General features: G+C 34.9%; 1 protein-coding gene across 1 annotated transcript in view; it reads left to right on the top strand.

Annotated features, from left to right (window-relative positions):
- Nucleotides 1–6,379, top strand: part of LOC111516300 (uncharacterized) — a 51,461-nt gene extending 45,082 nt beyond the window's left edge. Inside the window, exon 9 of the mRNA XM_074184065.1 lies at nucleotides 5,510–6,379. Coding sequence (XP_074040166.1) covers nucleotides 5,510–5,889 — 380 coding nt within the window. The 3' untranslated portion in view covers nucleotides 5,890–6,379. The remainder of the gene's footprint in view (nucleotides 1–5,509) is intronic.
- The last annotated feature ends 10,050 nt before the right edge of the window (nucleotides 6,380–16,429 follow it).

The following is a 16,429-nucleotide window of genomic DNA, read 5'->3' as shown; positions in this document are numbered from 1 at the left end:
TGAATAATAATAAAAAAATTAAGAGTGAAAAAACCAATACAAGAATAAAAATATCATTCGTTTGTATAATATCAACTTCTCACAAAGTAGGTATTATTATTTGCTGTCAAAACTGATCAAAACGCTTAGAAATATGTTATGAAATTGGCCGATCCACAACGTATTCCAATAACACACAGAAAAGGGTTACTTGAATAAACAAATGAAAAATTTGTGCCTTTATCTGATTACAGCAGAATTAGTCTATATAGTTCATGACCACTTATATCGATTAATACATAGGTCTAACTTTCTGAGTTCAAGTAACATTTCTCAGCCTCATCTGGGTCCTCTATTCTCGCATTTTCAGACAATGTCACATGCCTTAACAAACATGTTTTTCAAGTCTTTAAGTTCTAAGAAGAATAAATGATTTTTGCTTTGCTGTGATGGTAATGCCAGCAGGTGATTCATCATCATCATCTAAGTTCGTACTTAGAGTGGAACACAGCAAACATAGAACTAGTAACGAGACTTGGGGACAAGGGAGATTACGATCGCGTTCTCGAGTCATGTAAGTACAAATCTAAGTGATTCTTGAAAATGACTCGAAAGCAGGAGCCGAAACGTCTCAGTGTCTGTTATTGAATTCAAAAAAGGAAGATTATTCGCAACAGCACTTAAAAAAAATTATGGTAAACCGCGGACACGTGTTTCTAGCTATTGGCCTTATCAGTGTTGTGTAGCCAAGTGCAAAGATGGGCAACATTTGGTTGCCGAAAACGGAAAGAAAGCACAAACGAACGGAGTCCACAATAGGAGCCTGCCGCACAATTATGATTCTAGTTAGGAGACCTAGAATTCCTAGGATATCCTATCATTACCACGTAAGTAGCTACAGCTACCTGAATGACTTCCGAGTCCTTTTTACGATCAATCGTAGAAAAAGTATAGTACGCAACTCGATGAAAGGGCTAATTACGTCCACTCGCGAATTTTCGCTCATGGGTAATTGGCTTCTTATCCTACTCGGTATGTAATACCGCCTATTAATACCACCTGAACTACACTTAGTACTCTATTAACTGGTTTCAAAATGGTTTTCATTTACTTCTCATATATGAATTATATGTTTTGAATAGTTGAGCATCAATACAGAAATGTATTTACAGAGTACTTATTAGTAACAAGCCAAAGTTAAACACAATTACGCACTGTTTACAGATCGGTAGTCGTAAAATGGTAAAGGGTTCACGTTTTAAGATTTCGTAAACAGTTTACCGAAGTCTGTTGGTAGTTAAATTTGATTTTGTTTATAATTTCATCAGCACATGGCTCCTCACCAACTTCATAAATTACTCAGATCGGCCACAAAATGTTAAACAGGAGTCACAAAGGACGTTTTCTCATTTCTGACGGAAAATAACGGTAAATGTTTCCAATCGTAAATATTCTTCGAGTATACTTGGAAGCCAATAAAAAGAAGATCGTTTCAATATAGTGGGTCGATACATGTGTTCCTCTCGATTTGACAGTGTAAATAAAGCTTTCCATTAAACGGTTTGGATTGGATTATAAATTTTCATAATAAGGGCCTTTATTCACAGGAAATGGTTTACAAATATTTGGGAAATTTGAATAAAGAAAGACAGTTCATTGTTTGTTTAGTTTTTATGTAAATCGAAATTGATTTGATGTTTAAATATTTCAAAGCAATCATTTGACATAATATACAGGGCATTCTTGGAAGACATCTATTTCGTGAATCAATAGTATGTGTAGGTATATGTGTGTGCACATATCGAATCCAAAGTTACACATTGATGAAAATTTCAATGAACTTCACATCTAAAAATGAAAAATGATATGAATACATATGACAATTATAAACAGATATCCTGGTGAAGATTGTATTTGCAAAAATCGGTCATATTGAGGTTTTCTGAGACGTCTGTAAATAGATCAAATTAGGTTTAACTAATTATGTTCGTAATGAGATGATCAGAGAAATTATTTATAATTTATTATATGATCGTTACCTTCATGACGTTCGTTATTGGATATCCAATATACATTTGTTGTTCATGATTGAAATATTTAGTAAAACACTGATTATAAATATTTCTGATATCAAATCATTTTCTTTGAGCTGATGAAAGTACGTATTTTCTTAATTTATACAGGGCTATTCAAATTCGTTTCTGTACATGGGGATCTCGTAAACGATAAGAGATAGAGTATCGGTTGAATTGTGGCAAAGTTGTGTATTTTAGAGACCTATTCAATGATGTGAAGAAATATAATATAGCTCTTTTGATTCTGGAGATATACAGGAAAAACAAAAAAATCCCAAATAATGATTTTGCCTATATCTTCTTTATTCGCAGACATATTGAAAATCAGTCCACATTTTGCTATTGGCATTTGATGTGAGCTCTCAGAATATATCCATGAATCTTTTATACACGGCCACCATCTCACTTGGGCCACCTCCATCTTTGAATTTTTAAATACGGAAATGTATTTTTTGTTGTAGTTTTTGGATCGTAGACGTTCACTTCATACTGAGAAATTGAATTCAATTTTATATTTCGGGATGTTTCGGTAATATTCGATTATATTATAATTGTGTGAATTATCCCCTTTTAAATTACGGCCCTGGAAATTGGTTGACTGAGTTGAATAAAAACATAATAGCAACTTTCACCTCTCCCTATGTATCGTAGAGTTTTTCGAGAGTTTTTTTTTCATTTTTAGGTACCTATTCATATTTTTTCCATTGCTCTGAGCGTTTTCTACAATGAACTTCGAATAAGGAAACCTTTTATGATTATTTGAAACAATTATCTACATCAAAAATATATTATTTGTGTTTTAATAAGCAGAAAAAAAATGATAGCAATAATAACATCCGAAACGAACACTATAATTGTAATGAAAATTGAAATGAAGTAATTTAAATAGGTACCTAAAAAAATTATTGGCGCAATAAATGTTCGAATTGGAGTCCTTCCAGTTCGAGACATTTTCAAACTCGGTTTTTCATATTATTTATTGCCCTTAAAACACTTATTTGCTGCATTGTTGCGAAATCATTCAAAATCCTCAATTTCGAGTCTTACCCATTTTCTATCTCTCTGCCAGCCTAAATCCTATTCGTCAAAGTCCTCCATATAAAATAGTCCAAAATACTAAGATCTGGTGGTCTTGCAGATCAACTTATTGTCCCGTTATTTGTCTCGAAATGGAAGGACTCCAATTCGAACATTTATTGCACAATTATTTTTTTTGTGTATATAAATTACTTACTTCATTTCATTTTTTATTAATAATTTCAACCATTTTAAGAAAAAGGCGTTTGGAAATATTTTTTTCAAACGCCTTTTTCTTGAAATGGTTGAAATAAATGTCTTCTAATTGTCTGAATAAGAGAACTGACATTGATAATCTCAGCAGTATATACAGTAACTTACTGGAACTACACCAAAAATCATATTGATAATAATGAAAATTGTATCAATCAACTTTCCCTTTAGAGTCAAAGATTATCAAATCATCATACCCATTGAAAAATGACATTATTGAGAAGGTATGACATTTGTCAAACCAAAATACTCCAATAATGTTTAATTTTTTTGTCGATTTATATGTTAAATTGATTGTTTTTTACTAATTTTTACTGTAAGTATGATTTGTAATTTCATTCATTGGCAAAAAACCCACAACTCAATAAATTATAGGCCCTGAAGAAGCTTCCCACTAGAAGCGAAAGCTTGGCAAAGTAAAGCAGAGTTTTGATTTTTGATTTTTTGACTGAGATATATATATATATATATATATATATATATATATATATATATATATATATATATATATATATATATATTAAGTTATTTCCCACTATGAAAAGCAGAAAAGCAGAAATTACCGTACCGACCAAACGATACACTGGTTTCGGGGTGCTTGACCCATCATCAGTATCAGACATGGTCTCCTCAGAACGGTGTGAGTATTACGACCAAACAGCTGACGATCATCTTGATTTCATTCAGGATTTGGAGACCAGCTCCCCTACCCTTTTGGCTGATCATTGGCCTTGAGATGGACCAATGGGTACATGACTGATGGATGACGGCATGAAGTCCTTAGACATCAGTGCCGCCCTTCACGGGATACCCCTACCTGGCTGAGGTGGGATGGATGAAAAAGTTATTCATCCTTTAACGGGGGACATGAGGGCCTCATTCGACAGAGTGTCGGGGCCTTCTATATCGGGAGGGGTCGTCTACAGCATAATCTGTGGCTTCCCTAACTAACGGGTTTTCGTGAGTTTCCGTTTTTTCGAAAACTCTCTCATTCCTCGACTGAATGGACTGCCGAATGGAAGGCAGCTGCAAATCTCTGCGGATGGCTTCATTCCGCACGAACCAAGGAGCATTCACAATCATCCTAATTAGCTTATTTTGCAACCTTTCCAAAATGGAAATGTTGGACGGAGCCGCTTGTCCCCAGACGCCTGAAGCGTACATGATGACAGGCTTGAACATCGAGTTGTAGATCATGATTTTGTTCTTTAAACTCATCTTGGATTTCCTGTTGATCAGAGGGTACAGACTGGCTATCCGACCCTCGATCTTGGATTTAACGTACATGATGTGCGGGTTCCAAGTGAGCCTACGGTCTATTAAAAGGCCGAGGTACTTTACCCGCGCTTGCCAGTCAATCTCCCTTCCAGAGACTCTCACTTTTCTGGCCGGAGAAGATAGTAATCTCCCCATGGTTATCGCCTGAGTCTTTTCCGGGTTTACTCGGATCTTCCAATCGAGGTACCAGCGCTCGAGGTCGTCCAATGCACGTTGCATGTAGACGACGCCGAGCTCCCGCCCCATGGAAGACGATTACGACCAAACAAATATAATTCCAGCTAGTCATAAAATCTTTCTGCAGTTGATTCAGTGGGATATCCACTGCGCCACCTGCAGACAGAGTTAGGAAACAACTCACAAGTTTTTGATGTTTTTCAAATCAATTAATATAGTTGCACCGTTTATGCTTATGATAAACAAATACAATAGATTAGTTGACGAGCTGAGCCATTGCACCAGTCTAAGATAAAAAAATCAAAAACAGCACCCGCTTTACGCCTCGAAAAATAGCACAACTAAGTTTAACTCTGAATATTTTTGAAAAATGTGAATGTTTCGTATGTTTTATTTCAATAGATATTTTTCAAAAAGTCAATGAAACATTATTTATCTTTAAGTTAAAACTTGCTGTTCTGAAGTGACAATATAGAACTCCTTCCATTTATTTCACATCCCCTATAATAAATCATTATAATAATAAGAAAACACAGTATTCTTTGGTATTTTATAGTAAAAAACATAACTACATGGGTACTTCAATAGCTAAGATGATATTTGCAAATCTACAAATCTGATCTTTCTTATTCATATGACAGACGCTAAACCTTTATTAACACTTGACTTCAAACTACAAAATGTAATAATCCTCTCATATTATTTTTCAGACGATGAGACACAGGACCACATACCCTTAGCAACAGAGAGTTCATCTCACACTTCTCATCCTTCCATGATTTTTCAAAATCGTTATCAAAACACAACACAATCGTCAACATCATCCTTACTCCAGTCGAACCTATTAACTGCAGGACTGGGCTCTATAGCACAACCTCCCTACTCTACTGATTTATGTAATTACGGGCCTGTTTATCACTCTCATAACCTGTTACACAACTACAACCCTGTATATAGCAACGAGAAGGGAATGAGAACTCCAAATTTCGGGAGAACAATGTATGGGAACTATCCTGGTTTTTATAGCAACAACGGCAATTTCAGGAGTACAGGATTGCATCAAAATGGATACGAATTCACTCCCAGATAAGAAATATTCAAAATGTGATAAATAGGTGGAGCCTGTTTTGTAGTGATACGGAATGAAAAACCGAAGTTCTTGATGAATATAAGAAATGATACAGCCGAAAAGCTTTAAGTTCTTTCTGAAAGATGACTATTGATTTCTCTCCTGGAGCAAGAAGATTCTCAAATCGATACAATACTGATACTTTTGTTACACATTTGAAAAACTATATTCGAGATTAGTGTTGTGTTAAAAATTGATATATTATATGTAACTGAAAAATAGAATGACTGATTCTTTGAAAAAATCGCGTCTATGGAAAACAGTTAGTTTTTTTCAAACGAATACAGCTTGTTATATATTTTTCTAAAAAATCAATCATGCCTCATAGAGAATATAAGTATTATATTACAAACGATGTATATGCCAAAAAATTATACCAAAAATGTTCAAATTATTTAAGATTAAATTTATTTATTTAAATAAAAATTTGTAAAATAAAATATACGATGTAGCACTGTTGAATTATTATTTACTTTTCCAATTCTTTTTCTTTTTCGGCTTACTGGTAGGTATTATCCAACATTTTTGATAGGTGTACTGTTCTAATATCGAGAGATATTTTAGCTAGGTTAGTTTTTATGAAACGTATCCTTCTACTGAATTTCTTACATCTAGACACAGTTTTCTATAAAATATTTTGACTGACACAAATATTTGATTAATTACATTATTCTCTGAAACTTCCTCGTTACAATTCACAGATTTATTTTATTTACGGTGACATACTAACTGAGACAAAAATTCGACAATGGTACGTGTGGGTCTGCTAGACATTCCTTTACGAAGGTATGGATAATCTTTTTCATTAGAAATCATAATGGCAATTATTCAAATGTAACCGTCACCACAAGGTACAAACTCGTTAAGGAAAGCAGCAACTTTGAAGGCCTTTCCACATCTGGGCCTCCCACCTTTTGCATACCTACATCTTCGATGATGATTTCTTACTAGCCTTGTGAAATGATCCCACAACGAAAAACGCCAAATTCTGTTTCCTGTGTGTATCGAGGCAGCTAGCATATATTCCCGCAATGCCTCTGAGTTGCTGAATACCCCACTGGCTGACTGACCAAGCGAGTGTTTCATGTCATTTGTCATTGTTCCTACGTCGACAATAAATCTTGGCCACAAGTTCTGAGCACAGACCAGTGCATCCGCCTATATTGAGTAATATCATTATCAAACTGATTATTTCCCTCAAATCTATAAAATGATAAAAAAATTGAAGTCTAGACCACCAAAACAGAGTTGCACAGCGATACAACGCTTCCTCCCAACAGCGATAAAACTGACAGCCATGAAATTAACATCTAGGTGCCTTGCATTAGTCTTGCAATTTTACTCACCGTCACTGTCCTAATCAAATTGAACCAATTGTATCAAACATTGAATGCAATTGTATAACCTCACAAAAATAAGACAACAATCCCTCAATAGAAAGTTCTTTTTGAATACCACTAAATTAATATATGATATCCAGAAATCTCAAGATTATAATCGTAACTTATTTATATAATGAGACATTTTCAACACGACCTTAGTCATTTGCGTACTCTGTTCATATATTTGAACATTATACTTTCACTTATGATGCACTGTAGGGAACCTTTGGTGTAGTAATGAATATTACTGTAGTTTTTTCCCAACACGATCACTTGGTGATCCAAACACGTGTCAAGGGGTTAAAAATAACGATTTGGTGTTGGGAAAAAACTCCAGTAATATTCATTATACTTTCAAAAAAATGTACTTGCTGAAATTTCGTGTAATTCAGGTAATGAAATTTATCAAATTCGAAATTTTGTTCTACAATCGATTGCAAGCAGCTTCATCGGACTAGAACCTGTCATTGGCATCGCTTTAGGCTTTGCCAAACAAAGATTGAACACCTGGATGGTAGAATATTCCAGGATTGGCTCACTCCAAGGCGTTTATTCACCCTTCGAAACTTGATACCAAACAGTTGTTGAATTACAGTAGTCATGAACTACGATGTCTAACAGGCCTCTGTTTGAAAAATGAAGAAACAGCAGAGCACATACTTTGTGCCTGCCCCGCTGGGGATCAAATCAGGTTTTTAGAGTTCGGCAGAACTGTACTCTTACCATCTGACCTGAAAGACCACTCACCATACAAACTTATCGGTTTCGTTAAGAAGCTGGGTTTATTTGGTCGAGTGTGAATATGTGTGAGCCACAATAAACCCTTGCGCGTTGCGGTGGAGGATGGAAGAGACTCACTCACTTAGACCTAACCTAACCTCTATAATCGATGCATTCAGCTTGAAATACTTCAGGAAATAATCTTTATGAATACCACTCAATCTAAAAAGTGGATGTGAAAATCGATCGTTCGGCCTTGCGGTTTGAACCATCGGTTCACACAGCGGTCGATTGACTAGAAGAAATCACCTAGGTCAACCCAACCTGCTACCGTCCCACTATTGATGTTTATTTTTGTTGAATTCAAACTTTGAGCATTCAGCCATAGATTATATCCTCCATTCTACGGTCTTATGGTATTGCTAAGTAACAAAGATCATGTGGTATTACTATTGATAATTTCAGAGGAGAAATATCACTTTCATTGACATCGAGGTTACTAGACCAACAATAATTTTACAAAAATTCCAACAATTCATTATCCAGTTGTGAAAGCGAAATATTCAGAAGTGGAACCTCTGGCATAGAACAAATTCAACAAAACACTTTCACTTACCAGAACTGTAACACTCTTACACCAGATATACAACGTCCACGAATGACTACCGCAACTTCTCTCTGGCTCTGTGTCTTTTGGTAGCATATATGAACTAGTGATTGAATAGCATGACAACCGTTGAATATAATTTCGATTAAGTTGGCGAAAATTTGGTCGAAATGTTGAAGAAAACCAATTGTTACATTGTTCACGTTTCGAAACTTTATTGTTTCATCTTCAGGACTATAAAGAGCGGAGTTCAAAAAGGTTCACATCCCACCCCATACGTGATTTTCGAATAAAACATAAGGTTCTAAATGGACAATACACAATGGTAAATATTACTTTCCGACAGAATCTATATGAATTTGAATGAATTTCTGAAACAGGTAAATATCTCCAAAGTTTCTCCACATGGGATTTGGTGAATTTCTGTTGAAAAAAAATCAGCTTCCTATACGGATGTATGAAACTGTCGGTAGCTACAGCTGTTAATCAAAACTTTACAAAATCCACAATTCTACCACCAAGAGCTGTTGCGATTGATATTTCTGAGGCCTTTGACCGTGTGTGGCATGGTGGTTTGCTTGCCAAACTGCGACTTGCCAAACTTCGACAACTATGGCTTGTTAGATTATTTCTGTGTATGGCTCTCTATGGATTCCAGAACATCGGCTGCGGATGCACATTTTCACCGGCAGCAAGAGGTTGCATATCTTTATGAGGATCTAAAAGTGATTTCGAATTGGTGTGAAACAATCCATGGTTCAATTCAGTGCCACAAAAACCCATGCATCGATTTTTTCCAAAAAAACAAATGTCTCCGAACCGGATATAATAAATTCAGGAAAAAAACTTCAGCTTTTTGCTTCGATGAGTTTGTTGGGAGTTGAAATGGAAACTACCTAATATGTCTTGGCACAATCATGTCGCTGGAATTGCAAAGGCTGCTTCTCAATAGCTTGGAATACTGTTCCGAACCAGAAAACTATACACACCACAGCAACTTTTGATGCTTTATAAAGCTCTCATGTATGGAGCTCTGACCCCAAACATACTCTGAAGTTTCTGGATTCCATCCAGAAAAGAGCCATCCTCCTGATTGGAGACGCGAACATCACGTGCCACCTTAACAGCCTGGAACATCGAAAAAGGTTGGAGATTTGTCTCTCTTCTATAGAGGCTTTCACGGGAGGTGTTCAAGTGACTTGGCATATTTGATTCCACCAAGAGCGGTACATATCAGAAATACGCGACGGACTGTGGCTGCTCATTGTTTTGAGGTTTAATTCGAACTTCACTGTTTAAGAACTCTTTCATCTGGAGAACTGCTTTTATGTGGAATAAACTTCCTGAGAACGTTTTTTGAAATGTATTCAATCTCCAGCGATTCAAATCCGATGTAAATCGCTACTTTCGCACAGGCACCGCTCTGAGAGCGCCTTAAGGATTTTCCTATAGTGCTGGTGTTTTGTCTTTAAATTATAATGATGACATATTTTTGGGTTTTTGTTAGCTGAAAAATGGTAATGATTGGTAATTTCGAGTTTGAGTTCAAGTTAAGAATTGAAAAAAAACATGATTCCAAAAATAAAAACAATTTTTGAAAAACAACCTACAGTGCATTTTCTGTATCAGATATTTGAATAAAAAAATCAATCACCAATATTTATGTTATGCATCAAAGAGTGCTAATGTTTCCATTTAATAAACGTATCAATTGAAAATAAAAGGGGAAATCTATTCGCTCTTAGGGAATATATTGAATGAAAAACCAAAAATAGCACGTACATTATTATAACATTGTTACAGTCTCAAGCCGCAAGGGCTCAAAATACCACCCAAATAGGCCGTAAACAGAAACATATAGGTACTTTGTGAATGTTTGAAAACTATGCAAGACGATACGAATTCTTTTTCGAACAACTAGCACTAATTCAACCCTACGAGAGAGAAAGAACTATTGTCAAGTGAAAGGAAAGGAGATGAAAATATTACATTTTTTTCCTAGGCCCTACACGTAGTGTATCCAGTTACTTCCTTGTAATCTATCACATGCAACCCCTATTTAGACAAACAACTTCCCTAATGACATTTTAACCCAGATTGAAATATATCATTTAGGTGAAATATTAGGTGATGCGCTGATTTGTTTGTTTAGTTTGTACAAACAAAAATTTGAATTTTATATAGAATCTACTGCGAGTATTTTTCAGAAGTTTGAAACCATTTGTCAACGGTACGAAAACATGTTTTTAATTTAATTTCAGAAGTTCATATATTTAATTATTCATTTCATCATTGTATATTATGTTATAAGAATCACAAGAAAGTTAAAATTAGGAAAGTGTTCATAAATACAAAAATAATTAATTGATGGATGTAGCCGTCACTACGTGGTAGTAAATCATAATGAAGAAGAGAGAATTGAAACTTTATATGTTTTTACCACTTCTATTTGTAAGTAACGTTACTGAAGTTTATATACATATATACATTACATTAATGTTTGAGTTTGCATACGTTTGAAAATTCATTATAGGACGAAACTGCAGTAACGTTAGTTACAAATAAAAGTGGTAAAAAACATAGAATGTTTCAATTCTCTTTTCTTCAGCACGAAAATATTTTGAAAATAGTATATGTTGAAATTAATGGCGAATTCATGCACACTCGATAAGCAAGTAGCAAGTAATGAATAGGAGGTGACAATTATTAATTATTATAAATTGAAAACATCACCTTCCAATGGAAACATTTATACAGAAAAATCAACAATTATTGTGTAATAACTTTTAATTTTCTGATTGATTCGGCCGATACTTGATGAAGATCCATAGTAATTTCATAAACTACATTACATTGGTCAAGCTGGCAGAACATTTAGGAATCGAATCCAGGAACATCATATGAGCTATGTAAATAAGAAAACAAGTTCAACATATTCAAATCATGTTTTAGAAGAAAATCATATCTTTAACGAAGATTTCTAAATTTCACACATGGAAAATAAAGGGTTGGAAACTGAATCATTTGGAAGCAATGGAAATTAATGAACTTGAAAATTTAAACATGAATGACCAACTGTATTTGAATAGATCATCATTATTGAACTTGTTTTCTTAGAAAAACCGAGAACAAATTATTATTGATGTAGAAGTGAGGTAATATGCTTCACGTGATCATAATTATACAGGTGGAGGTTTTGGTGATTTGTTGGAGGTAGTCTCAATCATCGTTACTTGTAGTGTATAAATATTAGTGTAAGAAGCAACCTGTAGTATTCAAATCACTGTGTTAGCGAAACATGTCGTGATATATTTTTCTAATATATCACGACATGATCTGAAATGATCTGATAGGATCATTTCAGAACAGAGATAGTGAGGGCTTATCTAACCAAATGATTTTCAAATTTTCAGTATAGTAGGGAAACATTTTTGGTTTCCTTCGTCTCAATCTTTTTACAAAAAAATGTGGGAATATTCCAAAGAACGGAAGAACGATTGGAAAATAGAAAGCTGAAAATTAATCTCTTCTTAAAATATACCTCTTTCAATTTAAATAAGATTCCTATGTCATAACCATGATTCGTCTCCAGTTAAGCAAATCAGGATCGCCGTTTTTTTTTGTCAAAATTCAGCAATTTTGGAACCAACTTTGCTGCCACACGCTTCGTGCCAAAATTTCTGAAAAAATTGCATGTTATGAGCCAATCGATATGCCAACATCCTCAGCAATTTCTCTGTAGGTGTTTCGATGATTCTCCATAACAATTTTCTTCACTTTCTATACATTTTCATCGTTTTTTGATGTACCGGGGCGTCCAGGAGGAGCGTCGTCATTCACATTTTTCTGACTCAGAGGACAATCACCTTATGCAACTGTCAGCATTTTAAGAGTATTTTGAGTACTCAATTCAATTTTTCACAAAAAATTTTATGCAAATTTTTCGATTCATTATTTTCGATAGCAGAAAATTTCCGAACACGTGAAACCCTTCTAACTTTCATGCCTCTCTCACCAACAAAGTAACTAAGCTGAACATCTGAAATCGTGAACATATGTTCGACACGAGTGTGCCAACATAAAAAAATAAAGAAATCGCGCTATTCGAATGTACCATGCCCGCAAAATTTGAAGATTCACCTTATTTTTTGAACACATCCATAATCCATAATGAATCTTTGGAGTACAAACATAATAGAAGAAAGTGTTTGTGTTGTTGACTATGATTTTTGAAGTGTTAACTTCTTATGGACGGGTAAACCGCTTCGTTACATAACGCGTAACGGCGCCACTCTGTCGGCTTTCCTTTCTCCGTATACTAATTGTGAACAATATATATTCAAAATAGTATTGAATCTTCAAATTCACTTTCACACGTATTATTATATTAGACTTGATTATTATTTTTGGCCGATCTTAAGAGACTTCCATTCTAAGAAGCTACCTATCATAATTTTACAGGCTACTTAAAAAACCATTTTATTGTTTAGACACATCAAAGGTCTAATAGATAGGATGTTCAAATGTTCACATCACATATCACTGTTCGATGAATCATAAGTGAGATAATAGATTCATAGCTTACAAGTCGTCTACAACAAAGTGAATAGAATTTCTGACCGTCTCCAATTCCTCTTCATTTCTGTGGTAGACACTATTTCGGTTCTGAGCCTCATCAGTGCAGTACTTAGCTGATCTTCGACTGACTTTTTTCTGATATTTATCTAGATAAAAGATGCATGAAGTCGACTTTTCAATAATACTCCGGCAAATTATTCCTTTTCTGCAGACGCAAAAAAGAATAATTGTCAGTCTACAGTTTATCTTCAGTCGAAAACCAGGTGGCCTCGGCACTGAAGAGGCCCAAAGGCCGAAACAACTGTCTCTTGGCTCGCACTTTGAAATGAAGAATAACTGCAAATTATTATAATTTGGTTGTAAGTCAGAAATAAGTAAGAAGTTTTCCACAATACTTTTCATACACCTCAACAGTGACAATTTCGTCTCACTTCAAGAGTGAGACATTTTATTGATGAAAGATTTTTATTATTTCATTTATTTTTTATCGAGAGACCAGTGACTTTGTTTAACTAACGTTACTCATTTGTACACTATTTCTGCAAGTTAGCCAAAATTAAAACAAATAGATAACTATTTCTAACAGAGTGCAATGAACTGGAAATAGTAAATATAATTTTTTTGTTTCTATGCTTATTGCAGATATTCTGCTTTCAAGATTTGTAACTTTTCAGAATATTTAGTTGAATAACTAATGCTTTTTCGTTAGTCTGAATGACTGTTTGAAATGACTCCTGGCCCTCATCAGAAGATGACAAATGTGACAAAGAAAAATGGCAAAATTTCGAAATTTCAATTGTCGAAATAACAACAGAGAAACGAAAGTGAGGTTGGAAAACTGAATAATGGGCTGAAAGTGAAGAATTGTTGAAATAAAAATCCACTGAAACATAAGTAGGAAGAATCAAAAGTTATGAATTTTTCAACAGTAGCGCTGTGGACCAAGTAACAACAGAGACACGAAACAGAGGTTGAAAAACTGAATATTCGACTGAAGAATTGCTGAAACAAAAATACATTGAAACATAAGTAGGAAGAATGAAAATTTATGAATTTTTCAATATATTTTTTTTAATGAAAAAAATTAAAATAAAAAAATTCGAAACCAAGTTACGTCACGACGTTTCGTTATTATCGTTTCGTTAGTATCCACAATCGTCTTCGGGTGATAACTGGACTTATTCCTTCGAGATCTGACTATTTATAGGTCATTCGAGTACTTTCACCTATCCCCTCTAACCTCCCTCCGCTTCATTGGATTTTAGCGGGAGATGACCGTTTGGCGGGAGTTAGTCGTTTTTCTCTTGATTAGAGGTTTCCATATGTAACGTATCTCTACGCTAGCTTGACTAAATGCGTTGTTGGACAACATATACGCGGCTTCTTTGATTTTTCTCCTAAACCAGCGTTCCTCTTTGTGGATGATTTCATCTTGAGCCCACTTGATGTTGTGTTGATGAGTCCAAACATGCTCTGCTATTCCGGATTTGCTGGTTTCTCCACGCTGTGTGTGTTTCTTGTGCTCAGTAATGCGAACTTTCAATGGTCTCTTAGTTTCACCGATGTATGATTCTCCGCACTCGCAGGGTATCAGGCAAATGCAATTCTTGGAATCGCAGTCCGCGTTTGGTGGCCTAGTTTTCGTGAGGCTGCTACGGATAGTGTTCCCAGATCTGAAGCAGGTCCTGATGTTATACTTGGACCCAATCCTTCTTATCCTTTCCGATAATCATCTGATGTAGGGAAGTACAAGTACTGGTTGTGACGGCTTCTCTTCTTTGTGGAGCTCTTGCTGTCTTCTACCATCACTCTGGAGTAACCATTCTGTTGAAGATCATTTTTAATGATGCCAAGTTCCTTTTCGAGACCTTCCTTTGTATTACAGAGCCCGAAAGCACGGTCTAGTAGAGTCTTGATGATTCCTCTCTTAGTCCATTGATGGTGGTTGGATTTCTGGTTCAGATATTGTCCTGTGTGAGTAGGTTTTCGATATACAGATGTTTCCCATTTAGTGTTGATCCTCTTTACCAATACGTATAAGAATGGCAATTCGTTGTGGACTTCCTTCTCCATTGTCTCCATCTGTATATTGTAAACCCACTCACATCTGTTACATTCGGCGAGTCCTTTTGATTTTTTCAGGGATTTCAAACCAATTTATATTATAGTAGACAATGGAAGTCCGAACTGATGAAATACACCACGAAACATTGTCAACCACCTTCAAACAAAAATAAATTGAATCATTGAGAGAGCTCGAGGACATACCAAAAAGTGCATATCAGAACTGCTTCGAGGATTCGAAAAAACGCTGGCACAAGTGTATTATATCTGAGGAGGCTACTTTGAAGGGGACAAAATAGAAAATAATTAATAATAAAATATTTTCTGAGAAAAATGACAGTACGCCGAAGTTTTTCGAAATTGATTACAGGGTACCTATTTTTGATCCGTGAATATCCGAAATCGTGTGCGAATGTTATTGGAAAACATGGGGCTGCTCTTTTTGACTGCGCCGCTACTTGAACGTGTATTAATATTTATGCGAGCAGTCCGATCCAGTTGCATATGAAAAACGTGTGGATCGTTTAATATTATTGTTGACATGAAATTCAAGGTTAAGTACACGTTCATTAATTTTACGTGGCTTGAAATGAACTTCAAATATTCTCGTGAATTGTAAATTTGAAATTGAGCTGTATTGTTCAAATGTATGGTTATTCTACAAAGTAATAGAAGCAGTAATGGAAGTCAAATTCTGCACCAAAACACTGATCACCAGTGCAAGATTAAACTAAATAATTTATCTTTATCTTATAGAAAATATATTCTTATGATTTGGCGCTAGTAATAATGATCGATGGATTTTTATATTACAACTAAAGCAAGATCACTTCAAGATATTAGGTCATAGAGGAAGTTACCAGGTGGATGTGATATTGAACATAACGATCGTATTCTTTTGTATCTAGGCAACATGAATCAACTACTTTGAATCCCTGTGGCGCTATAAAAAGTTGTATAATATGGATCCAATACATACTTACCAGTAATAATTTTTGTGTCTTTTGGAAAATTTCATTCTATTTTTTTGTATCTAATCAACATGCATCTAATTGAGATATGAAATATTCATTCAGCTTGAGAGATCGATGCATTAAAAAAATGGGCTGAGCAAATATTCGAAAAACTTAAGTTACAAATGAACAACGGA

The sequence above is a fragment of the Leptinotarsa decemlineata genome, unplaced genomic scaffold, assembly GCF_025532065.1.
Source record: "Leptinotarsa decemlineata unplaced genomic scaffold, Ldec_3_MD MMD2_tig00026354_RagTag_RagTag, whole genome shotgun sequence".
Lineage (NCBI taxonomy): Eukaryota > Metazoa > Arthropoda > Insecta > Coleoptera > Chrysomelidae > Leptinotarsa > Leptinotarsa decemlineata.
This window is presented reverse-complemented; position numbering and strand designations above follow the sequence as displayed.